A 27,206-nucleotide genomic window follows, 5' to 3' on the forward strand; every position below is an offset into this window, starting at 1 on the left:
TTGGTTCGTTTTTTGTCTTCAATTAGTACTACCCAGCAAATTTTCAATACTTTCCCCCTTACACCTACCAAGAAGAGGGACCAGGGCTCTGAAAGTGTAGTCTTTAGGTACTACCCAACTAAGGCCAATTTAAACCTTCTCTACCATGCTTTCTATCTCAAAAGAGGCACAGTATATAAAGATGTGAGAAATGTGGAAACTGCGACTTGCTTACCATATGTCCTTAATTCCTTTACCTCCATAAAAATAACTGTTTCCATTTCTTAGTCATATGGAGGGTATGTAACCTCAATGGTCCTGGGAGCAGGAAGTGGCGTGTTCAAGTGTGGAATAGCCGTGGCGCCCGTGTCAAAGTGGGAGTACTATGGTAAGTGATCACTCACAGGTACAGAGTTACTGAGTGTGAACCTTCACATTCCAATGACAAAACCATTCCTTTTTGAGTTTCAGTGTTTCTACAGTAAATAAACGGATTCATCTTAGAAGTACTTTATGGATACCTGTAATGAAATAGTCTCACTTATTCTGCCATTGTGAAATGTTAGACGGTAGTAAATGCTATCTACACGTTTAGTTACCAACCAGTTTTGTTTTCTAAATGTCTTATCAACAAATTCAGTTTTCCACATTTTAAAACATCCCCAATGCTACAGTTCTTGAGATAAACCCTTCCTTCTTTTTATTCTAACTTGAGTTTGAAGCTTCGCATATTAGAACAATAAGAGAAGTATGTATCTCTTTCCCTTCAGGTAAAAGTCAAATATAAGTAGGACTTTGGGTGGAAAGAAGAGACTAGGGCAGGGGAATTCCTGGGGGTTTTGTTTGCACTGTCTCTGAGTAGGTGAAAGCCACTCTAGAATATCCTGTTCACTGCTGAGAAAGTATTGTTCTATCATACACATGTAAGGTATAATTCCCAAGTGAGAGCAGGTAAGCAGTGAAACACTAGGTAGGGGGGAAGAGCCAGAGGTGGTGAGGAGGTGAATTATTTTCCTGTATCTTTTCCTACCCCATCCCAAGTCCTTTATTCAGTATAAGGATAGAATCATTCATAATGAATATGCTCATTAAATATTTAATGTCCTAATATATCGCAGTACCAGTCCTGTGGAAAACTCTTCTTTAAAGCCTCTCCAAGTCAAGAGAAGCCAGTGTATAAAAGAGACAACACCGTCTTTTAGTTCCAAAAAAAACTGGAGAACATAGTTAGGATTGATCCTCACACAATAGATTTGCTTTCAGGTAATTCTTTCCTGCTTAATATTAATTGTTCTATTGGAAGGCTTGTTTTTGGAGACCTCTGGTGGTCAATAAAATAGAAACAACCTTTGTGAGTCTGGAACTACATAATGGTAAGAAGAGAACGTTATTAAACATATATGGACCAACCTAACACTTGGGAACTTTCTAGAATTCTTATATATGTGCAAATTTGAACAATATTACTCAAAAATCAAATTGAAGGAGTACATAAGTGGTATTGCAAGACGTACTTCTAAAAGTTTACAACCACAACACTAAGCATTTTTTAAATAGTATTTTTAAAATTTGAGACCTTCTTACACATGTAAACCTGGTTAGCATAATAAGAAAGGGGTATTATGTTCTAGGACAAGAAGAATTGTAGCTGTTTGGGGAAATTTTTATTTTGCCCTGAAAAGCTATTCCCCCACCCCCCTCCATTAAATGTATAACCTAAGTTATTTATATTTAAATGTTAAAAGATGAGCATTTTAGGAAAATCTTATACTTTAAAAGTGTACTTTAAGATACTATATTTTATATATTAGTGTCCTCTAGATACGTAAAGTTGCTTGTAGTCTGTATTCACTTTAATCAAAATGATAAAATATTGCTGTTACTCATTTTGGAGGAAAATATTTTGATTTCCATAGGAAAAGCATGAGCAATACACATGGAACAACTAACATTAGTTATCAATGTAGTTTTTAATCTCCAATTCCAGTCATTCACAAAGGGTTAGGATGTTGTTTAAGCTTGTTATTTTGATGATATATTTTTCTAAATAATTAATTAAATCAATATTGAAATACCGGTACAATTATAGTGAAATTCAAGCCATTAACCTATGTAGCACAATGGAAACATATTATACTTATTTATTTACTGTAACCTGGTCATGTTTCAAAAACAGTTATTTCAGATTTTTAAAGTTATATTGGAATTCAGCCACAGTAAATTTTCTCACTGATATTTTAGGAAATACATACACACACACACACACACACACACACACACACACATATATACACACACACACATACATTTGATACATGATTTAATTTTTTTAAATTAGGTCAAAAATATGTTTAAATAACCAAACCAACAATGCATATGTTTTTCTGCCATATCTATAGATTAAAACAGCTTATGTCACTTCAGCACAGAAACTAATGTAGTCTGTTTCTCAATACTCAATAGTTATAACATCAGAATTGAGGCCTCTCCACAAAATGAGAGAAAACAGATGTTTAACTTGCATTATGATGGAGTAGCTGAGACGTTATAGGGTTTTACAGCAAATAAATGATAACTGATTTCTTTCCTTTTGATCTGTGTCCCCCCCCCAACCAGAAACAATATATGATTTAAGTAAGCAACTAGTAATTGAAAATTATGAGGAGTTTCCAGTAGGAAAGAGAGTATCCTAAAGTAGAGCATATACTGACTGATGTCAGGACCAAGAAATTCAAGACAATTGAGACATTACCTGACTTGCTAATCAAGATCTTTGAGAGGGTCAGAAGATAATGTAGAGTCCTCATCACTTAGCACTTCCCATTTGACTTTTCTGCAGGCGGGTTGTTGATTGGGTTTTAGATCACCTGGTTTGGTCTCCCTCTGCCCTCACAGGAAGGGCTAAAGGGAATGGACTATAGGGCTGAGTATGGAAAGGCAGGAGTCTGGCTGCTTTAAAAAGCCAAGTAGAGATGATCTGGAGGAGATATTCTGAGGGTAACACTATAGACCTTTGCACAAGTAAAGAATATGAAAGCATATAAAGTAACCCCCAAAAAAGGGAAAAAAGTTTTTATTGTATGAATTAAGTTTTTTTCTTTTCTCCATCACAGACTCAGTGTACACAGAACGTTACATGGGTCTTCCAATTCCAGAAGACAATCTTGACCATTACAGGGTAAGAGATGCTGAACTAGATCCATTTTATAACCTATTTATAAGTGGTATAAGAACATTTTTAAGTGGATCTATTCCAGAAAATATATATTTTTTTATTTCCAATGAAATTCTTGTTAAAAAGAAATAATACAGGTGGTTTAGAGATACTCCAATAGCTTCCCGTACTATATTCTGCATAATTACAGCCTTTATCGTACGCTATATAGGTCACAATATGCGTTCATTTGGAAATACAAAGCAACACCAGATAATTACTTTAATTATAAAAATTTCAGTTCAGAAAACATGTCAAATTCAACGTATTCTTTTAGAGCCCAGAAGACTCTCTAAACCTTTAACTACATATTAAAATTTCTCATGGTATTATCATAATTAAGTTGTATGTACAAGCCTATAATTTTCTTATTCATAGCCAAATATGTACAGTTTTTTTTCACACAAGATTTGAGTAAAGCAGGTGAGGTGTAGGTACAGGAGGGTAATACTCTGAAAAGCCCTTGAACCCAAATTACTGAATAGCATCCACGGGCTGGTTGCCTGATGAAAGAGTCAGTGGGCAGGTTGCTGTGCAGATGGGCTACAGCATCTGAAATATGGTCTGGGTGTAGCCATCATTGGCGGCCCCCGTGTGCTAGTGTGGGTGCCACCGCAAAGCCAGGGTCCTCTCTTTGGTGGCAGCCTGCTGCAGCTGGAAGTGTCAGCCAAAGTACTAGGGATCCTTCCAACACATTGCCCCCCAACCAGAAAAAAAAACAACTTTCCTGATTCTGTCATGTAAATTGAAAACCCTGAAACTTACAGATGACAAGGTCAATCATCTGATGTTTACATTCTCCGGAGGATATTCAAAACTCCTCCCAGGATAAAAAAAAACAATAACCCATACAATTTAAGACCACAATTTCTCCTCATCTGCGCCATAGCTCTCAATGCCTGGGCCTCCTATTCATACATCGCTCTGAGCCATATTTGTACATTTTTGTAAGATGTCATCATTATGATTGGTTCTGAAGCCATTTGATCAAAGCACAAGAAAATGCAAATAAAATGTCTAATTTTGCAAGATATGTACAGACAGTTTAGTTTTACCTCTTCCTTTCAGTTTTATTTAGCAAGGCTTGTGGGGGAGGGGCGGGGAGGTGTATGCGTGTGTTTGTGCCTGGGTGTGTGTGTGTTTTCATCTCTGTTTTCCAGTCAAGATAGAAAAGTAACAACCTGTAAAGTGTGACGTACCAATCATCTTCCACTACAAAGCAGTCCCGTAATCAGGTTGTCCTTATTTCTGCTGAGTGTCCCACATGATACTTTGGACTCAGTTTTTCCCATTCTTTCTCCTCCACATCCAATAAGCTGCTTTAGACATCCTTTCCCTGCTCCATAACCACATTGCTGCTGTCACATGACTACCTCCTTCTACAACAGTAACCCCATGGGTCCCCCCTTAGCTTATCTTTCTACACTCCAGCCTGTACCACACAGAGGTGTGAGGTTAAGACTCACCCGTAACACTTTCATGGACTTTTCCTGTGCACTCAACTAGTCCAGCCCTCATTCTTTAACCAGGTGTTCAACACCTTTCTTAGAATGGCCCAGTCTACCTGGAATGTTCACTGAATATTTCTGGGCCTTTCCCTTTTGTGCCTTTGTCCTCTATTCCTCGACCTGGAATGTCATTCCCCCTCTGTCTTCATCCACTAGGAAACTTGTCCTGCTCGTCCAGAGGACTAGCATTCTCTCTTGACTCCCATGACATTTTCCTTGTATATCTTTTTTTTTTTTTGCGGTACGCGGGCCTCTCACCGTTGTGGCCTCTCCCGTTGCGGAGCACAGGCTCCGGACGCGCAGGCTCAGCGGCCATGGCTCACGGCCCCAGCCGCTCCGTGGCATGTGGGATCCTCCCGGACCGGGGCACGAACCCGTGTCCCCTGCATCGGCAGGCGGACCCTCAACCACTGCGCCACCAGGGAAGCCCCTCCTTGTATATCTTTAATCCTCAATTTATCCATCTTGGACCCATTGTTAGTTTGTACTCCTTTTTCTCCTCTGCAGTATTATTAGTCATTCAAGGCTTTGCTCAACATTGTATTCTTTGGATCACCCAGTATGAAATAGAAACCTTAAAACCTTTTTTGAGTTAATTTTAAAACTTTTTGAAGGGAAACATTGTTATAAAAATTATATGTCTCCATCATTTCTCTCATTTTACGGCTGGAATTTTCTTGCCAGTGACCCGACCAGGATCCCTCCTGTGGGGAGCCATATTTGGGGCATGGCTAAAGGGTGTTCTCAAATATCCTAAACTACTAAAAACTCCCCAAAACATCAGAGGTGTACTGCCCGGGACCCTCATCCTGACTCCAGAACCTGGTGGATCATGAGTCAAAAGTTCATTTTAAAAATCCCATTTTGAAAGCCTTTGAACCTAGAAGTACAGGTCAAGTCTAAACCTTGACATCCAAGGAAGTCCGTAGCACCTACCCTACTGCACTTCAAGGACATCAGCCAACAGGGTGTTTCCTCTGAAACCAGCCCTCCCCCTAGAGGATAATTCGTTTTACTCTGCCATGTCAACCTGTATCTTTCTCCAGATTTTCCCATAGGCTTTTCCTTCCCACACCCATCCCCCTCTTCTCCAGCTCTACCCACCACTGCGGTGGCCATTTTCATCTCTCCCCTTAGATGGTCTCTGCCTGAGGTAGTCATGTAAATAGAAGTCTCTTCCTCCTACCGATGGCAATACACGAACGCTGGGAGCACAAAGTCACTGTCTCACTTCACTGCACAGATGGCACCCGAGGACTGTTTAATCCTTCCACGCCAGAAGTCGGGTTTTCTTGGCACAAAATTCATTGCTGGCAATGGACACATTAAAACTGCCAGTACCAGAGAGCTAAAGGTTCCCAATGTGTTACTCAGAGGAATTATTTGGGTGGGCGACAGTTAAGGTGGGTAGGAGAAAGTAAGGCAAATGCGTTCACTGTATTGTTTCTGCCCTGTAAGTTGCATCCTCAGAAAGTGGAGAACTGAATCTAAGTACCTATATTTGGTGCACAGCAGGCTTTAGAAGAAAGCTGCCTTCCTTTGTTTTTTAAATGAGCCTGTGCTTTTGTCTCTGGCAGGAACACATTCAAAGATTCTATTTTCCTCCAAGGCCCCAGCTGCCCCTCTGGACCCCTGTCTTCTTTTACTTCTCTTTCCCAGGTTGTTTTTATTTCCTCCCTTTCTCTCTCCTTCTCTCCCTCTCTCCTTCTGCCCTCTTGGAAAAGACAAAGGAGACAATTCCTTACTGGCTTTCGCTGCTCTGTGCATTTCCGTAGGTCAGGAGGAAATAGTTTGAAAATGAGTCCCAGGTAGTCTAGACTATTGACTTTCTTCAGCACATCCAGAATGGGAATGATCGAAGTGTGTAATAAGCAAGGTCCTGTGATCGTTGTACACCTTTTCAGCTATAGAATCATTATCAGTAGCCAGAATTACAGCCTTTGGAAGAGAACGTAATTTTTAATAAAATTCAAATGAGGAGAGGATTCATTTTTAAGTCATTGATGACCCAGATTTGAAAGAATTTAGACAAGCACACCAAGAGAAGCACATTTTGTGAAATAAAGGTCCTACTTACTATTTAGGAAAGGAAGTTGAAGGAACCATTTATATATGCAAATGGGACAGGCAGGGATGTCATGTATAGTTGTTCAGCTTGTGCACTGCTGGAAGCTTGTCTATGCTTCGTTCTCTAAGGCGTGCACCTCTGGGGCCGCATCCAACCGGAGGGAGTGCCTTTTCTTATTCTCACAAAGCTGCCATATAAGTTAGGAGACCCTGGGACTAAGGCTTGGACACAATGCAATGACACAAACAGTGACTCCATACGACCCTTTTTGTAGATAGTCACCTACCCACTGCCGAGTGGCAGGGCAGGAGCACGTTTAAAGGATACCAGGGACTCAAAGAGGAAGGAAGCTGTTCATCTCCCTGAAACTCCGAGAAGCTGGTCCCAGAAGCTCTAAGTAGGCAGGCAGAGTGGAGGGATGACAGTGTAGCTAATAGCAGTATAAGCAGACTCACTGCCATGAGTCTCAGTCCAAGTCTCAGTCCACAGCCGACAGAAATGGCAACAGATTTGAGCAAAAGAATCAGATGGACAATGAGACAACCCTCACCCCCAATAGCGATAAGCAGATAGCAACCGTGGTCCCACCTTGAGGAGTGGGTTCCTGACTAACATTGATGAATGGTCTCTCTATGGTCAATCACAGGTCTTTTAGTCAAACCTGTAAAAAAAAATATTAACACCTGGTAGGCTTTCATTCACCCATTCAAGGTGCCTGGTGTTTTAGTTGTTCAGAAGTTGATTACCTTGTTGGTGAGACAAAACATACAGGCAAAATTTTTGAAGAGAAATAAAAGAGTAGTAATAGGGTTTCCCTGGTGGCGCAGTGGTTGAGAATCTGCCTGCCAATGCAGGGGACATGGGTTCAAGCCCTGCTCTGGGAAGATCCCACATGCCGCGGAGCAACTGGGCCCGTGAGCCACAACTACTGACCCTGCGCGTCCGGAGCCTGTGCTCCGCAAGAGAGGCCACAACAGTGAGAGGCCCGCACACCGCGATGAAGAGTGGCCCCCACTTGCCGCAACTAGAGAAAGCCCTCGCACAGAAACGAAGACCGAACACAGCCAAAAAATTAATAATAATAAATTAATTAAAAAAAAAAAACAAAAGAGAGTAGTAATAAAGCATGAACTTGAACATGACAAAGTGCCCAGTATGTATGGAAAAGATTAGTAGTTCCAAATTGTGACTCTGGAGCCCCAGGAATTCTGTGCCTTCTGAGCATGTAGGGAGGGAAGGGAAGTGGCTGAGAAGTTAGGGTTTCACCTCCCCCCACTCCTCTCAACCAGGGGGGGGATCTGGTTTCATTTATTTCATTCATTTTTTTAATTCACTTAGTAAGTGGTTGCTTCTATGGCCAGACGCTGTTCTAAGCTCTTTCCATGGGTTATTAGGTTCAGTTCTCCCTCAGATTCTCTGAGATAAGTGCTCTAATTATCTCCATTTTATTGACCCAGAAACGGAGGCACAAAAAGTTATATAAGATGTAGCTACTGAGGGGTAGGAAAGGGAGAGGGCACTTATCTGGAGCCAGTTAAGGAAGTCTTCTGGGAGATGCAGCGGAATAGCGTAGGTGCTCTCCACAGGCTGCCAGAGGGACCGACAAGGCAGGGGAGCACAGTAGACACACGAGTGGCAGCAAGCAGAGCTGGTTTTCTGGGGGTCTGTGAAGCAGGTTGGGTGAACCGAGGGATGACACAGAGCAGGGATGTGGGAGGAGCAGGCCACATGGTGGCTAATAAGGCAGGATGGGAGACCAGGGAGGGAATGGACTTCCAGAGAGCAGCGTCAGATCAAGGGCAAGAGAAACAGGGCCCAAGTCCTGAGCCTCGTTGCCAGGAGAAGAGGGCAGCCTGGAACACACAGAAGGGACTGATTTAACTTGTAGAGGAGATTTATTTTGCATTTTGCTCAGAATTTGATAGGCTTTTGGCAAGTGTATGAAACAGTCATAGATTTGGCAGTCTTCTGCTAGCAGATTTGAAATGTTCAATCCTTAAGAACTGCTGCATCGTTAGGTTATGCAAAACAGGGTGCAATTTTGTAAATATGCCATCTTGTACTGATTTGACATTTGTTCTATTATCCTAGAATATGCCAAAGGGAGAGAGACCTTCAGATTTAAGCCAAACCTTAACTTGTTTGTTGAGTGCTGATAAAATGTTGACTGCTGTGTGATCTTTAAAGAAGCCAGTGTTGCTGGGTGAGGCCTGAGGTAGGGCCCCCTGTAGGCGGATGGGAGCTCTTCCCTTGGCATCTCACCTGTACAGTTGTTTGATGGATACGGACAAGTAAAACATCTGATGGGGTGGGTTGAATTAATTTTTCCTTAAACATTTTCTGTGGCCTCTGTTGTGGCATTAATGGTGCTTCCCCAAACAGCCTCACTTAATATTATTTACGAGGCCTCGGTCACAAGTGGAAGAATGCACAGAGTGAGTCCGTACACTCGGGGTACTGTCTCACTGAAGTAATAGGGTGTCCATTACACCTGTGGCTGTTTGCTTTCTCTACCAGAGCTTGGAAATGACAATGCGTTGTTTGGCTGCGAAGTGAAGGGACACTAGAATATGATGTTAAGAGGCACGGACTTTTGAGTTTGACCTGTGCTAAAATTCTGTTTCCACCACCTATTAGCTGGAGAGGTTACTAAACCTCTCTGAACCTCTGTTTCCTCATCTGAGTAATGGGGAGAATCAGAGCTACCTCATGGGATTATTGAAAGGATTAAACGAGACACCTATGCCTGCCATGAAATAAGCTTACAAAAACATGGAGGCTGCCACCATTATTCTCAGGAAGCAAATTGTCCGTATGGTTCCTGGATGGCGCAAGGGGTAGCTTAGAAATTGTCAGACCTTCTGTTTCTCACAGTACTTCCCCACTCTTATCAGCTCTCTCTTTTATTTCAAAAATACAAAGATTTATTTGCTGGAAGGTAACTGAAGAACCAGCACGATCCAATGAGCAGCTACAGATGGTTCTTCTTGGGGCTTGAAGGAAAAGCTCCTCGCAGAGATGCCGTGGATCAGCGCTGCCACTGGACCCATCCTTCCCACTTCACTTTGCCAGGCTGTTGCTGGCAGCGGGGCTCTCCGGAAGTTTCTAGCCTCGGGAGAGTGCCAACTGCACCACCATTGCATCCTTGCCCATTTATCACTCTAAACTTCCTTTTTAGGAGCTGGTGACAGACTATTCGGCTTCTAACTTAGTCATCCATTTCCTTTTTTATTTCTGTTTCCATCGATAGGCAAATGGGGATTATCCTGTTTTGGTGGGTTGAAATAGCACAATTGAATTATTTCTGGTCATTAATTCTCCCTTAACGTAGTGCATGCATTTCTTTCACTGACTTTGGCTGTCTTTCATGGGTTAAAGTGTGCCGGACTGTCAAGAGTCTCTCTCGATTGAGAAGCCAGGATGTTCAGTCTAGTAGGGAATGATCGGTGGTTCCAGAGGCAAGGTGACACAGCTGCATCTTTCTAGGAGGGCAAAATGTTCTCAGGAGCCTGCGAGCCCTGAAATGGGTGTGTGCCTGAGGCTGCCTGGCTCCCGTGCACTGCGAGGTCCCTCTTGACGCAACTCCCAGCGAGCAGGGGGACGTGTGCATTGGAAATGACACACTTATCTTGTGGTTGCAGGGGAAGCTTTTGTTTTATTTTTCCCTTGCTGCATTAAAGTATTTGTCTTTCTTTCTTTGTAGTGTAATATTGTTAATGTAAAACAATTTGCATCATGACACTTTTATCACAGTTTTCGTCTTTTTCTCAGTATGTTGCATTTCTCACCATGTCTAGTTCATCACAGCTACAGTGTGTACATCACAACATTTATCTTAGGCTCAGGGTTTTACTTGTTTATAAAAATTGTCTTCTTTCAGCCTGTATTCACTCCATTTAAGAAAAAAAAGGCAGCCAGAAACTGTTTTGGTCCAAACTCCAGTAGTTATCACATTCCTTGCTAACTGTCCTGCGTATTTATATGTCTCCTAACTATTACTCTATGTTTCAGCGACATTTTTCAGTCTCATGGCTCAGGGAGGTCGTGGAGCAGCTTTGGCTGTGCACTCTGCCACGCAAGGAAGGCCCGAGAGGCTTCTGGAGGGGAGGGGAGGTGACACAGCTGGATATTTGGGCCACGTCTAGGTGCTAAAGTTGACTATCTTTGGCACGCGAAGAGCTGGGTTTCTTGTGGGGAGAAACAAGGTGGAGGAGACAGCCGTGTAGCCGCAGAAAGGATGGTGCAGGAGGACCCGGATGAGGGCGCCGGGTCTGGGGCTCAGACTGGCAACGTTCACCGTTGGTGGCTCAGCCCCAGCCTCTGCTGTCGCCAGCTTTGAATCCTGCACTGGCCTTTTGGGAGATTGATTTTGACCCTTTCCTCTCTCCAGGGCAGGACATCGCTCAGGGTTCTGTTGCTTCATTAGGCTCTACATCAACCACACAGTCCAAAACGCCTCACAAGTCTCGAAGGTCTGTGCGAGCCAGCTCTCTTCCAATGAATTCACTCTAAGAAGGCATGAGAACGCAGGGGGCAAAGAACACCCAGTGTGTTTGTGTACTGCAAATCCCAGAACAGTTCAGTAACAATTTCTTTCTCCCTGTATCTTTCCTGGAAGATCACATCGTGAGCAGCTTGGAAGTTTAGTGGAGACTCAGTACAGCATAGGAGGTAAAAGAGGTTCTGCCATCAGAGCTCCGACTTCTTCCTGATGTAACCTGGTGTACTTTATTGTCTCTGTGTAGAAGTGGGGTTGCTATAGACCTATCTTGCAGGAATGTCATGAGGATTAAATAGAACAGTGCTTTTATAAGTCCTTTAAGATGCTTAGCAGAGTGACCGGCACGGAGTACACAATAAGTATCGGCTCTCATTACTGATGGCATGGTGTGTGGATTGAAAGTGGGCAAAACATATCTTGGTAAATTTCAGAATGAGAATATTTTATTCCACCTCCCCTAGCTGTTCCCACTTGCCTCTGCAAAACTAGGACCGAATGTAGTGAAGAGTACAATATAATTGCCTACATTTCTTTGGTTTATTCCTTTAATTGATATTTAGCTCTCTGTTAAATGCTCAGGATAGAGTAATGAACAATATAAATTCCTCTTCTCATGGATCTTATTGTTTAGTTGGGTATATGACAAATAAATATTGATCGACTTGAAAGAATGAATGAATGGATGGAAGAATGAACGGAGTATAATGTTGGGATGGAGGGATGGATTCATCTGGGACATCTCACCGGATAACACGTTTCTTAAAGTAAAACAGAAGTACGACTTTTAATGAGTCCTGGGCGTTTATTCTGAAAGTTCGTGGGTAAATTCTCAATTTGGGTCAGAAATGCCATATGGTCAGGACAAGTGGGACCCAGCCTGCACAAGGGTGGGAGGGCCTTTGCTCTAAGCTTTCCAGGAGAAGATCACCTTGATCGCCTCAGTCAACACAAATATGTTGGGTGACTTTGTCCTAAAGTTGTAGACAGAATGTCTTTTTTCCAGAAACACTGTGTCACACCATCCTCACATCACCATAATTTAACCTTAAAAAAAGCCATGTCTCTTGATTTCTATTTCAGTGAGAGCAAGAGTTAATCTTCCTCCCATTTCCAAGAAAACAACACTCAGCAGCATGTCTCTAGGTGCACAGCTCTCTGATGTTGAAGCTGGGGCTAGAGTACAAACGTTCAGACCTTAGCCCCATCCCCTTCCAGCCAGACCTTCAGGGTTCCCATCAAAATATTAAGCTGATGTTAGCTACAAAGATATCTGTAAAACACAAACCTTGCCTCTCATAAAGTTGACTTTGATTCACCAAGATGCTGCAGGATAAGCCGGCTGATTTTAAACCCATAGGGAGGCTACCGGCCCTTCCTCTGCCCAACAACAGAAGCAGAGTCCCGCTCACCCCTTCCCAAAGTTGCTACAATGTCTATGACATTCTTACCTTCATCCCAACTCTGCAAACATCTCCAAATTAAGACCAGATGACTAGTTCTATACTTTCAAAGCTTTTCCACCAAGGACTCCACCTTCATTCTGGAAGTCCTACCTGTCCAAGGTCATGAAACAGCCTTCAAAAAGCTGACCTCCCAGTTTTTTCTAATTCCCTGGCTTAATCCAAAAGCAGCACTTTCCCCAATGCAGAATGAGGCAGACAACCACCCACTGATTTTCTAAGGCCATACTTGATCTTTTTCACCCCTTTCCCCTCCCGTATGTTACATTTGCCTAGGTTTTAAACATCTGTTCCAAACAAGGTAATACTTGCTTCTCATTCAGAGCCTAGCAATGTAGACCAAAGTTCATATGACATATTGCAGAGTATGTTTAGTTGCAAATGCTATGTACAGGCTCTTTGAAATGTAGCATGTACGGCACCATGTGACACATGGTTGCCATGGCAATACACTTTTTGGCTGAACTACAGCATAAGCCCATGGAACATACATTGCTAATATGAGACTCTGCCCTGTGCTAATGCATAGGACACAGCCAATCTGGGATCTGGGACTCAAGGGGTTTCGCATGCAGCCTGGTGGGGGGGCGCAGATGCCCTCTTCTGCATGTACAGGGAAGATGTGGCATCCTCCCTTTCCGGTCCTGTCTCACAGGGACAGGGCATGCTGTACATTCTGCCATGCATGGAGACAGCATTTGCTTGAATATCGGTTTGCTATATTTTGTATCAAAGGGGGCCCCAGCTGAAAACATTTTATTTTGTAAACTGAAGTGAAAAATCAGTTTATGGCAGATCTTTTTTTGAATAATGACATTCTTTTTCCCAATTCCAGAATTCAACAGTCATGAGCAGAGCTGAAAATTTTAAACAAGTTGAGTACCTCCTTATTCATGGAACAGCAGATGGTGAGTTTCAGTTAATTAGACTTTTTAGTATCACAGACAGGTTTGCAATTTCACTACTGACAAAACAAAAGCATGAGGGGCAAGACTGTTACATTTACTTCAATAAAACAGTGTTGCTTTTCCACAACTCACTTGTCTTGGCCTAAATGGGATGCTGAATCCTAGAACTTCAAACAGTCCCTTTCTTCTTGTGCCTTTCCCACCCTTCCTACCAGAAAAGTGGAGCGGGCTTTTAGTTACTTTATGTTTCCTTTCTCTCCCTGCAGATAACGTTCACTTTCAGCAGTCAGCTCAGATCTCCAAAGCCCTGGTGGATGCTGGAGTGGATTTCCAGTCAATGGTATAGCAAAACTTCCTGCAAGGGGAGGGAACTTCCTGGTGGGGTCTGGTTCCCCTCTTGGAACTACTTCTCACAGAGGTTCCAGGAGACGGGGGACGGAAGCAAAAGGAGTCATTTTTCCAATGAGAAGTTGAAGAAGTAATATCCTTGAGTCATAAAGAGAGTCATGTTCAATATCATACAGTTGGGGGTTGAGAAGCACAATATTGCATATCCTGAGAGGGTCAAAACCCTAGTCCTGTGATTGTCCCGTCTCTCCCTATTTTGATTAAAAAGTAATCACTTAGCCAGTGAACGTGTGGCAGAGTAATTCTAAAGTGAAACCAGCACGATAATAGCTCAGGTCAAATATGCAAATCCATCTATAGTATGTGTTACTAGCCCTTCTAACAACAGTGGGGTATCAGTAATCAGTGCGCTTCAGTTTTTGCAACTTCCGTGTTATCTTCTGTTGAACACCACAGGTTATAAACAATTAGGCTGGTTTTATAAAGTCGGAAATGGCTAGAGCTGTTGTTGCCTATTCAGAGGATGTTTCTAGGTATTAAGTCAAATTCATTTTATGCACTAGACCTTTTCAGAGTAAGAAGAAACAAAGATTATATATGTGTGTGTGTTGCACTAGATATTTTTGTGTTAAGTCCTTTCTTGTCTGTATTAGCTTAAAAAGCCTGCTCTCCCTCACTCTCTTTTAACGTACACATTTTGCTCCGTGCTCAGTTCAAACAGCGCCTACTGTGTAAAACTGGGACAGTCATTTGATAACCACAAAACCTGGCATATATTTTGGGGGTTAGATTCTTATGAGGTTGGGGTGTATCCTTCCACTGTTCAAAGAAAAGACGTGATACATTAAGCCCTTTTTGAAAGTTAATTTATGTCTCCATAATATATGTTTGCCTGGCAGTGACTTCCCACTTGTTTCACGTGGTGGGATGAGTTGATAAATTTTTGCCTCAGGTCATCAACTCATCCTACATAAATGTCAGACATGCAGATAAGAGATTCCAGTGAAATTCCAGTGAAAAAGTGTTTGCAAATAATACATTTGACTTTTGACTTCATATGTTATGCTAAAAATATATATGGAATACTGAAATAGATTTTTTCTAGTGCCTTATTGATATATATTAGGAAAAATTGCTTTCTAAAAACTCATTTATTTTAATAGTTTATCTTACTGAAGTGTAGGAGAAATTTAACAGTTGATAACACTTAATTAAAGTGGGCTTTACAGGATAAACATTCCCTCCTATGCATGATGTGTTTCTAAGTGTCCTTTGAGTCAAATTTGAAAACGGACTTGGATATTTTAACTGTACATATCCTTAAAGCACTGTGCAGTGAAGCCAAATTCACAGTGAGTTGTCGCAGCACCTGCAAAGGACGATCAGAGACTCCTGCAGGACAGATCTACATGCCCTGGAAAAGCTCTGGGAGGAAATGAGAAACCCTCTTTGATCACATTTCAGTTTATAAACTGATTGAAGAATTAAAACATCCTGTGTTGTTCCATGTATGCTAATGAGAACTCACTTGGGTTTAAAAAAAAAAAAAAAAAAAGACAACTGACTTCCTAATTCTGACCTTTCTTCTTGTCTCTCCAGTGGTATACAGATGAAGACCATGGGATCGCCAGCAGCACAGCACACCAACACATCTACACCCACATGAGCCACTTCCTAAAGCAATGCTTCTCGCTACCTTAGCACCTTGGAACAGCATGCCATCTAAAGCTTCTGAAAAGCCACTTTTGCTCTCATTATCTCAAAACTGCACCATCAAGATGACGATGTTAAAAAAGTACCCTCAAATCAAGAAATGTAAGGTTACCTTTGTTCCCAAATTTCATATCTATAACCCGAGGTAGGGACTTCTGTCTTTGCAACCTTATGGAAGTTTGAATTATTCAGTCTGGTTTTGTTTATTATTTAAAATCACTTCCATCTCAGTTAGTGAAACAACAAATAAGAATTGTTTTTATGGGAGCTTTGCAGAGGTTCCCTGGGCAGCCTTTTTTTCTAACTGGACTAGACTTGTTCTCTTCTTGGAAGGAATGGCAGGATGTGGGCCGTGATATCACTGAGGCAGGGGTAAGAAAAGAGGGGGTAGGGAGAGAAGCTGGCAGGGCGAGGCTGTGAACCCCAGTCCAAGCCTGCTGACCCAACCAGGCTGCTATCAGCTCCTCGAAGAGCTGTTCACAGCCAGACTGGCACAGTTTTCTGAGAAAGACTATTCAAACAGTCTCAGGAAATCATATATGCAAAAGCACTGACTTCTGAATAAAACCACAGCAGTTGAATAGACTCCAAAGAAATGAGAGAGAAACTGCCAACAATGCAGGGCCCCCAGGTGCCAGTTATGGCTATAGGTGCTACAAAAACACAGCAAGGGTGATGGGAAAGCATTGTAAATGTGCTTTAAAAATACTGATGTTTCCTAGTGAGAGAGGCAGCTTGGAACGGAGATGTGAACACATCAGCTTGCCCTGTTAAGAGATGAAAATATTTGTATTGCAAATCCTAACTTGAAGGAGTCTTTGCATCAGTTTTTCTTATTTCATTTCTTTGAGCATCTAATTAAAAGAATATTTTAACTTCCTTGGACTTGTTTTTAAAAATTGAAAATTAGCTACAAATGTGTGTGATATGATTCCCATTCTACATACGGTGGAATTTCTCCTGGTCAGTAATAAATGTGCCTTCATTTTTTCAGAGGTAATGAGTTCTGTGTCTTGAATCAGACCTAAACTGCATTGGCATATGGACACGCTTACTCAGAAAGGCTCTTGTTTATTTTGCTTGTTATCCCAAACTGCCTCGTAAACATGGAGAGGGTTCAGTTTTTGTAAGAAATAGATACATAGAAATGTGTTAAATTAAGCAATTCATAGCGATTTTATCTAATACATATACAATTACTGTTATCATACATATATATAAGCTTTTGAAAAATCAACTCAAAATAGTTTGGGTTATTTATATAATACATACGATATCATTTTATTCCGGGGAACTACGATGAGGCTCATAATATCAGATAATCTCGACAGTATCATCTTGGTAGCCCAGATGGCTCAGTAGAAGTTAAAAAAAAAAAAAAGTCAACAACTTAAGTGTTTAATTATTTTTGGTTGACATAACTATATTAATGAAACCATGCATTTAAGATGCTGAGATAACTGAGGACACATAATATTTTTGTTCAATTATTTGCAAAATGGCCTTATTTTTAAAAATTGATTTTAGGAACTCAAACATAGTTTCAAACATAGCTGGAAAAAGTTGTCCCAGACACAATGCGTTACAGCATAAAAATCTAAAAATGGAAGACTTGGAAAAAAATCTATCAATTCAACATGAGACTGGTGAGTCATGCACAGGAATGAACAGAAGATTGTGAAATTGTTTCAACTGTATTTTCAGCGCATGGCATTGAGTAATTGAGTCTCAAAATATCATTCATTCATTGGAACCATAAGTCTTAATTAAGTCTCAAATAGCATTCATTCATTGGAACCATAAGCCAACCTTCAAACCCTATAGGGCTCTTGTCATAATTCTAATAATAGAGTGCAATCATTGTGAGTACCTGGACCAATCTTTGCGGAGTTCTATATCCAGAAAGAGTAATCATAGGTCATATGTTCACATCCTGGATTGAATTAGTAATCATAAAGCAAATTAAGTAAAAATTCTCCTTTTATCTTAATTGAAACCAGACACTGTGCAATATCAGGTATTGTTCAGATATTAATAAGACAATTTTACAACAGGAGATGTACAATATCAGATACTATACAGATATTAAGAGGATTATATAATATCTGATACTGTACAACTATTGTACAATGTCAAAACTGTATGAATTTATTGTTTCTTTAGTTTCAGAATGTTGTCTCTGGAGCCCAGAGGTAATTAAAAAATCCCAGCACGTATTTTTCACATAATGAGGGTTGCAAATGGTGATGATGTGACTGAAGTTAAAGTAAATTTCATCTGACCCTCATAGGACAAGTTTTACTCTCCAGTAAGAGTTTTAAATTAGTTTATTGAGGAAGGAAGTTAAATTGACAAATTTGAGATAGACTTAGTCTGAGGGTAGGTTTGAAACACACAGGAACTAGTCATACCAGTAAGATGTGCAGACTTGCCTGCCTTTGACTGTCTCAGCTTCACCAGGCACCTGGATGCTAAGATCCTTTCGTAAACAACCTGTTAGAGTGCACCGGTGCCCAGGAACACAGGCGCCAAAGGAAAGGAGAAATTGTCACATCCCTTCTATGGATACAGTGTTTCTTTTTAAAGTTTTGATCAAGATTTTTAGAAAATCACTTTATAAATTATTTTTGAACTTTTTAAAATTGGAAATCTTGCCAGAAATGATTACATATCTCCATGCTTTCTTAAATAACCGGCATAGACCATAATTCAATGCATCGTGATGACTCAAGGCCACCACCATGAAGATCAATGATCACATCAGGCTGTATGTCATTCTGAGTGTTTTCTATTCACAGGTGGTCACTGAGGCTAGTAGTTTCACCACTTGGCATTTGTTGCTTTTGCTCTAAGTTGATGTGAGAATTCCAATTTATAAAACTATTAGATTTGTACAATATTTAAGATTCAATAAGCTCTAAATGAAAAACAACACCAAAACAGAAGAAGGTTTTTTTCAGAGTAAAGTAAGAGAATTTTGTTCTTCCAACTTTGTGACAGCAGTGTCCAAGAACAGTATTACATACATGCGGAAAGATCTGGAGTGTGTATTCAGGATGTCTGAGGGACACGGATGGTTGAGAATGAGAGATGAATGTGGGTAATAAAGCATAATGTCACTACCATTAAGAAAAGCTCAGAGCATGGGATTAATAAGACCAATGTCATGCTCAGTAGAAATGTATCATCTCTCTGAATGTCACCTTTCTGTGACAATATTAACATTTAAACTCAAGGCTTTGAATTAATAAAAAGAAAGATAATTTTCTTACTGCCAAATTGAGAAGGGTGTCTTTTCTGGAATTGAACTCCAGCAAACTCAGTCAAAATTCTTATTCTAAATAATCTTTCATCTGAGCAGTCACCCCAAGTTTGTCAGTGTATTTAAAACACATGTATGGTGAAAAGTGTGACCCATCAAACAACGAAAACTCTCATTGTTCCAATTAGTTTCTCCTATCCAAAGTCATGATATTTGTGACTTGTGAACAAAAATACTATTTCATTGAGTAGGTTTGGTTTCTAGTGTTAATCACAGAAGGATGAGTGACAAAGAAAATGTAACATACTGAGAAGAAATATTACTCAACTCAATTCTGCTTGCATGAGCCAGAATGACTGCCTGGTCAAGGAGGAAGGCGGCCACATCTTGCCTCCTGCTGGACAGTCAGTGCACTCCAGCCGAGGCTAGGCGGACATGGGTTAGAATCTCAGCATTGACACTCACAGTGAGGAACATTTTAAAGAACATTGCTTAGCCTCTTTGAACCCCAGTTACTTAATTTGAAAGAGATACCAAAATACCTACCTCCCATACCTGTTGCATTGCTGTGGAGGTTTATACACCATGCCTGGTTTGATGATTCCATGGGTTACACCAGTTCTCCCCTTAGGCGTCTTGTGTCCACAGGTTTTGGGCATATGAAGGTGCTCAGTAAGCTTTTGCTTTTGTTCCGATGTTGCCATGTCAGTGAGAATCCTTTCTGGATCCTTAATGATTCTTGATAAACTGAGAGGCCACATCTTCGATATATTTTACTTACGATTCTGTCTACAGCCTTTGCTGGCTGAATAAACAGCAAAGCACAGAAAGAACTAGGCTCCGGAGAGTTACAAAGAAGGGATAAAACACTATCCTTACCTTTAAGGAGCTTATAAACAAATGGAAGAAATCTATGACTCTACACACGCTTGAAGGTAAAAGTACCTAGCTCTAAAGCTAAGTCTATTGTACGGATGAGATAAGTGGGATGAAAAGGTGAGCGGGGGAGGGTGGTTTCTGGACTTATATGAGCCAGCCATTGGCTGAATTTTGTATTACACTTAGATTTCTTTAATCATCTCAGGATTACTGCTGATACCATGTTTTTCTGAACATTTTTGAAAAATACAACCCAAAACATTATATAAAAGAATGCTCTATGTGAAAGGATTTATCATAAAGTTCTTGTGCCTGTAGTTACTTATTAAGTACCTACAGAATATGCTTGAGCCTGTTTTGTTTCAATCATAATAAAAGTTTATAGACCACTCAATGAGAGCTTGGTTTGAGTCTCTGAGAGTCATCCTGAGTACAGGATCCCTAAGGAAATAATTTCACTTTTCCCCCACTATGTTTTCTACCATGCTGCCAGACTAATGTTTCCCAAAATGCATGCCTCTCCATTACTCAAAACTCTTAATGGATAAAGTTGAAATACCCTAACATAAAATTTAACATCATTTATAATGTCTCCAACTTGTATTCCTACCTTTTCATACAGGTCCCGACCACACTCCTAACACTCCACCATATTGGGCTGTCTGCTGGATTTCAAATATGTCATACATCACATACGTCAGGCTCCTGTTATACCACATATATTTACTTTCTATTTTATTTTTTCAATACTGACATGTTTGAGATCTTTGCAGTTCTTGGAGTAGGTTTCCTTCCCCATATCCATCCTAATTCATACGCTACCTCTTATATAACATTTTCTTCAAACTTAGCCCTGCTCAAAATTCCATCCTTGAGTTACTCACTTTCATGATACAATCAACTCAGTACACATCACATTATGTTACAGGTATGTGTCTACCCTGCCCTTAGAAGCGAGGCTCACAGTCCTATTTTCAAAGTTCCAGCACAAAAAGTAGTGGCCATTACACCAATAGAAACTGTAATGAAGTGACAGCTGTGTTCGTGAGCTACAGTTTTCTAAGGAAAACACCGAAAGAGCTCTCTAAAAGTATTACGAGTAAGCCTTGAATATTGGGCTTCTCCGAAGGGACTGATTACAAGCAGACTTTCAAAGTAGATAGTTAGAGAATCATCATATTACCCAAATTACTCTCATAAAATGTTCAACTGGTTGTAATCTCATTTCATTGTATGAATATACAAGAGAGATATATTGGAAAATTTGGAGAGCAATATTGTAATTATAGTAAAATAGTCCCATACCTAGAAGCAAAGAGGCTAAATTTCAATAGAAACAGAGGTAGATCAGTGTAGGTTAAAAAAATAATGAGCCACACTTTTAAAAGCCAAGAAAAATCCTAAAAGATTTAGGGGTTGTATTGAAATACAAGTTGCTAGTGAATCATCAGTGGAGAGTTTCTATAAGGCTAAACTACACCAAGGAGATACTCAAATTATATTTAGGAGAAACTTCCCAATATTGAAGGCTGTTAAGTGATAGCAATTACAAAGTAAACTCATGAGTCAAGAGGAGAATACTAACCAGTACATTACAGTTCTGAATGCAGTTACCTCCATAACATATTGCTAGATGGCTACAAAAGAATACTGGTCCCGTCTGATCTACTGTAACAAACAGGGAGGAGACAAATTTTAGAAAACCGAAGCCTAAGGAGTTCTAATAATGGGAAATCCTACTAAGGATCTTAGAAGCTTTTACTAGTCATGGGTACAATGTCATCTGTATCTAAGTCACTGCTCTCTGGGAAACTGAAGAGGTACGTCCTAATATAGCTCTCATCATAGTTTGTTCATAAAGTTCAAATTGTTTGAATACTCTTGAAACGTCTACATCACCAAGTTTGCTTAGCATCAGGGTGTGTCTAAATTTTAATATTACGTTCAATCAAAATGTTCTACATTGATAAGGAAAAAAAGACAAAACACTTTGCATCACAATTTAAAATTTGCAAGGAAATTAGTTAGGATAAATATTTATTTCCACATAACATTTCTTAGTTGTGAAAAACACAATATCCTAGTCACATTTACACATTACTTAAACTTTGCAATAAATTACATTCAAGATATTCAGTAATTTTGACCAGGAATCTGAAATTAGGAGGAAATATATAACACTACATTTTTCTTATATTTTATATGATTTCAAAATATTAAGATTAACATAGGGATAGCATTAAAATTCGCACAAGAACAAAATGCCTATAAAAATACTCAGAAATACAGAATTTCATTGGATATGAGTGCTTATTCAAATAGGTGATCATGTGAAGGTTTTAATTCACTATGATCATATTAAACAGAACAATTATTAATATATTAAAACACTAGGAGGCTGCTTTTGGGACTGACTGGCATGTACAGCTAGTCTAAGTCATAAAACAATGGGAATGGTTACATGTAGTATCTGTATTATAAAATACACAAAGGCAATGCATTTGGCATGTAAAGTTTCTGTATTTTTCCTTGGCATTTATAAACACAGACTTCATTAACTACAAACTCTTCTTATATTTTTTAGGCTTATGTTCCATAAACGAAATGGCTCCTTGAAAGATTGTGAGGGGGAATTTTACAGAAGGCATCAAAATGTTGAACCCAGTAGAGGCTTTGTTGTTTATTTCCTTCATAAGCTTAATCACAAGAGGATTTGTTTTGGGTTTTTTTTTCACTTTTCATGTACACTTATACTCAGAATATTAATTCATAGTTTGGAAAAGCCACAGGGCTCTGAATTATTGTAAAACTGGACACTGACGATTATAAGGCTGACAATCATTGGTAATTCTTAGGAAACAAGAGCACTATGAGATTTCATCTTTATTAATTCACATTCACTTGAAGTGAAATAAAATACTGTATTTTTAGTAATGCTCAAAAATTCTTAACTTTCCTTCTTCTTGTATAAACTTAGTAAAGATGGATTATTTCATATAGACTGAAATATCTACAGAAGCTTCTCAAACAGAATCTGAAATTTTCATTTAAAAGATTATTTTTCTACAGCATGCATTTAATTAAAATGTGGAAAAGAGCTCTGCAGAAGAAAAAATGACAATTGGAGACCTATCAGTCTAACATTAGAACATGATTCAGAAGCAGCATTAAGCAGTTCATGACCTTTAGCAGTGGAATAACTGTACAGGAGTGGAATTTCATGTACAATAACTCACCATGTGGCATTCCACAAGTATGTATATGATAGGTTTATTTGGAAAACACTTGTTGTCAATGGGAGGTAAATTTAACAGCATATTTCTGGTAAAGGTTTATATTGAAAATCTCACAAAACCTACGAAGTTTTTCTAAAGCATTTCATACAAGCCTAGTATTTGATCATGTAATCACAACCTGAATATTAAGCAAATACTACTTGACTCTTTGCATTAGTATCTGATTCGTTTAAACAAGTTGTGAATAGGTTTCCATATATATTTTTCAAAATGACTTTAAGTTTTAGTTACATACAAATTCTTAAGTATTAAATGTATCATATTAAATCAAGGAAATGCATAAATACAATTATTAAAAATGCTTTCAAACTAACTTTTCGATTTGGGTCTTTTGAAATAAGTCACTAATGCTAAGCTATAAAAAATAAAAAGAAGTAAGACTACCTTTCAAAATTCTTCTAAATGAAATTATCAGGTATCTTCAGGTCTCTAAGTAGGAAAATACAAACTAGGTAATATGACTTATCTCTTTAAGAAAGCTATTGCTCTCATAAAACTGACAATGAGAATCTAGTGTTTACAAATGTCTAAAATACAGCAAGGAACAGAGATTCTTGCATTAGCTATTGTATATGCTCACAAGGGTGTCTCACCGTTCAGAAGTTTAAACACAGAAATGAAACGAGTATTGCACTACTTACAGTATGAAGGTGGATTTGGGATGAAAGACAGAATTTATAATACATGATCAAAGCAGTTTTCTGAATAATTGTGGCACTCCTCTCATATATATGTAAAAAATAAATTGAAGATCAAGTCATAGACAAGTCTCCCTGTCAACACCTTTCCCTGAGTCAGCTTTCTTCTCATTTCGGCTTTCAATGCTACAGGGGAAAAAGGAGAAATGCATTATTTCAATCCAGCATGGCTACTGGGAGGTCTGCTGGTTCAGACACAAAACCCATCAACCCCAAAGCACCACAAGGGCCCTTAGGCATTGCTCTTTCATGCTGCAAAGCATAGATAGATAGCAGCAATTAAAATCCTCTGCACTCAGTGAGACAGAAACCAAGAACTGCAGAAAAAGGGAAATTCAAGAAACAGAAACTAAAAAACAAAAACCAGACATTTTAAAAACTGTACCCAAAGCATGCAAGATTAATATCATGGTCCTCATTTGTGCAAATGAATCACTGATGATTGTTGAAAATGCCATTCATGCCCCTGTCTTAAGATAGCACTGACACTATGAATGACATAAACAAGATGGATGTCGCAGTAGGTATTTCCGGGCCCGGCTGCAAGTGGCGCATCCTTTGCGCACAGACTGGATTCTGATCTTTGGTGAGAACTGCGTTGTCGTCCAGAGGACAGACACGCCTCTGCTGGTCGGGAGAACCCGGTCACCCCGCACACTGCCCTCCAAACACCTGTGCCGTCTCTTCACAGACAAACCCTCCTCCTGTCCATCAGAGGAAGCATGTTTCACCCCACTCCTTCCAGAATAAACTCATTCCCAAGTGGCTTCTGTTTTAACTGTTCTCCAATTAACTTTATCAATGGGCAAACTGGTAATGTGACTCTATCATTTTTTTAAAAAAATTTTTCCGATGTTCACTTTTCCTACTCTCAAGTTGACAATTTTCACGCGAAATTCAAATAATGCGCTGACACGCGTGAAGCTCACACCAAGAGTACATGCATGCTCCCGAGGGGCAGCTCTGCTCCCTCCCGGCCACGTCTGGCGGGTCAAGACGAACGCTGAGGCCCCTCCCGGGCCCCTGCTGCTGCCGACTCGAGGGCGACCCACACCCGGCCGCTGGGGCCCTGAGCTGCAAGAACCCACACCTTTTTACTGTTAACTTTGGCTCTTAATATAACTATGAAATAGTTGATGGTGGGGAAACCCTTGGTTTTATGTAACTCTTCTCCAAATAGGAAAGGGACAGTTAAAGCCCCCTTTTTCCTACAGGACCTCCTGTGCAGCTTTCGTAGTGGTCAATAACTTAGACACATTCTAAGAGTGTGTTTTTTAAATTGTTTTTCCTCCGATTCAAGCTAGAAACAGCCCTTCTCAGTTGTCACCACCACCCGGCGCCATCAGGTAAGAAGCGCCGCAGCTTCTGCCATCTCTGGCGCGCCGCCAGCACTGAGAGCTGGTGTGAGCGGGTGTCGACGGCACCCGGGTTTGTGCCTGCCACACGTCTCAGCACACAGTACTTACAGGTCAGAGCAAAGCGACTTTTCCTCTTTTCTGTTCTCCTTCCATGAGAAGAGATGACAGTGTGCACATGATGTGTTGAGAGGCTTAACTGTATTTTTAACTCCTCTATCTGCATGACTCACTTTCTTCTACTTTAAGTTCCTTTCAGATGACAAGTGTCTGCTACGCTACTTTCCAAATTTTTTCCCTGGGTGCTACCTGGCTCCCCGTGTCTTCTGCCAAACAAAGCCAATGAGAAAAGGCAGCAGCGGCAGGTGGAGGAAGCCCTGGGCTTGGAGTCGGAAGATGACATTCAGCTTCAGGAAGCTAAGAAGGAGCTGTGTGACCCTGGACTAGTTGTTTAATTTCTCTGGGGCTTGGTTTCCTCATCTGTACATTAGTTTTGGACTAAATGGCCTCTAAATTTTCTTGTAGCTTGAATGTCAGATTTCTGAGGCTGGTAGTCTCAATTCCAATGAGCTCTAACTTTTGAAAGATAGAAAAGCACATTCTATCTGTAGGAGACTGTGGGGACGGAGACATACTGGTCTCTACACATGCACACTTCCTGTGTGCACAGTGCTCCATAACCTTTCCATAAGTGAGCAAATTCCCAGTGACACTATTAGCCACCAGGCAGAGAAAAAAAAAAGCGATTCAGAAAGTCAGTATCATTCACAGACATGCTTCCTCCTGATGTCCTACTTTGGTCATACTGGTTGTTTAGTTCCAAAACAATAACCAATTAAATGATTGGGCTTTTTTCCCCCCCTCTTTAAAACCAGTGGTTCTGGTATCAGATCAGATTGCAGCAGTGAAGCAGAAATTTTATAACCAGCTCAAGACGTCTATGAAAAAAATTACTGACTTGAATCTTCTCAGTGCATGGCTATTACTCTCTTTATTCCCTGTTACATTCATTTTCAGGATGTCAATCAATTCTAAACTTCCATTGTAATCAATATATTATATCAATATATATTTCTTAAATGTATATCATATCTATTACATGCTACTACAATAAACAAATATTGCATATCTATTGCATATATCTATTATACATATAGATATTGCATATCTATTGCATATCTATTATACACCAGGTACGTTGTAAGGACCAAGGGACACAAGATGGATGAGACAAAACATAAGGAAGTAATATTTCAAGAGAGGGCAAAATGTGACCCACTACCTTCATGCTGCCAGGCACTCTATGAAACTGTTATTTGTCAATGACACCATAGTAGTTGATATACACAACATTTACCAAGCAGTCATGAGAGGGCTGAGGCCTAGGAAATTAGAGCAAAGAAGCATCCAGCATGGGAGGGGGCGGGGGTGTGGGGACAGGAGAGCAGGGGCAGTGTCCCTAGACCCTAGCCTCTGCCACCAAGGCAAAGCCAAGTGCTGCCAGGTACCTGCCCAAGAAATGCTGGTCTTGGGTGTCAGCGTATCACAGCAGTTGCTCACCTATTCTGATGCGATGTGGTTTTTAATGTGACCTATTTCTGTCAATTCATTTAAATAAGCTGTGGAGGAGCTTGTCCCATGCATGTATAGTGCTGTTGAACTAGGATCAAATTAGACATCCTGCAGATGTGGTAAAGCCTGTAGTCAGTTCTTAGATCCTTCTTTCAGTTAAGCTGGGTAAATTTTTTATTTTTTTCTTTGCGGTACGCAGGCCTCTCACTGCTGTGGCCTCTCCCGTTGTGGAGCACAGGCTCCGGACACACAGGCTCAGAGGCCATGGCTCACGGGCCCAGACACTCCGTGGCATGTGGGATCCTCCCGGACCTGGGCACGAACCCGTGTCCCCTGCATCGGCAGGCGGATCCCCAACCACTGCGCCACCAGGGAAGCCCTAAGCTGGGTAAATTTTTTTGGACAACATAAAGCGAATGAAATAATGGAGAAAATATAACTGCTA

At 40.4% G+C, this 27,206-nt stretch overlaps 2 protein-coding genes across 9 annotated transcripts in view; one reads left to right on the forward strand and one right to left on the reverse strand.

Annotated features, from left to right (window-relative positions):
- Positions 1–16,688, forward strand: part of DPP4 (dipeptidyl peptidase 4) — a gene marked incomplete at its 5' end in the record, with an annotated part of 76,978 nt that extends 60,290 nt beyond the window's left edge. Inside the window, 5 exons of the mRNA XM_082658922.1 lie at positions 268–367; positions 3,093–3,157; positions 13,566–13,638; positions 13,905–13,978; positions 15,586–16,688. Of these exons, the coding sequence (XP_082515048.1) occupies positions 268–367; positions 3,093–3,157; positions 13,566–13,638; positions 13,905–13,978; positions 15,586–15,687 (414 nt within the window). The 3' untranslated portion in view covers positions 15,688–16,688. The remainder of the gene's footprint in view (positions 1–267; positions 368–3,092; positions 3,158–13,565; positions 13,639–13,904; positions 13,979–15,585) is intronic.
- A 7,205-nt stretch (positions 16,689–23,893) lies between these two features.
- SLC4A10 (solute carrier family 4 member 10) overlaps positions 23,894–27,206 on the reverse strand; it is a gene marked incomplete at both ends in the record, with an annotated part of 310,037 nt that continues 306,724 nt past the window's right edge. For all 8 annotated transcript variants that reach the window (XM_082658203.1, XM_082658200.1, XM_082658202.1 and 5 more), the window contains one exon: positions 23,894–23,960. In XM_082658203.1, coding sequence (XP_082514329.1) covers positions 23,894–23,960 — 67 coding nt within the window. The remainder of the gene's footprint in view (positions 23,961–27,206) is intronic.

Source organism: Grampus griseus (assembly GCF_964374135.1).
Source record: "Grampus griseus genome assembly, chromosome: 7".
Classification (NCBI taxonomy): Eukaryota; Metazoa; Chordata; class Mammalia; order Artiodactyla; family Delphinidae; genus Grampus; species Grampus griseus.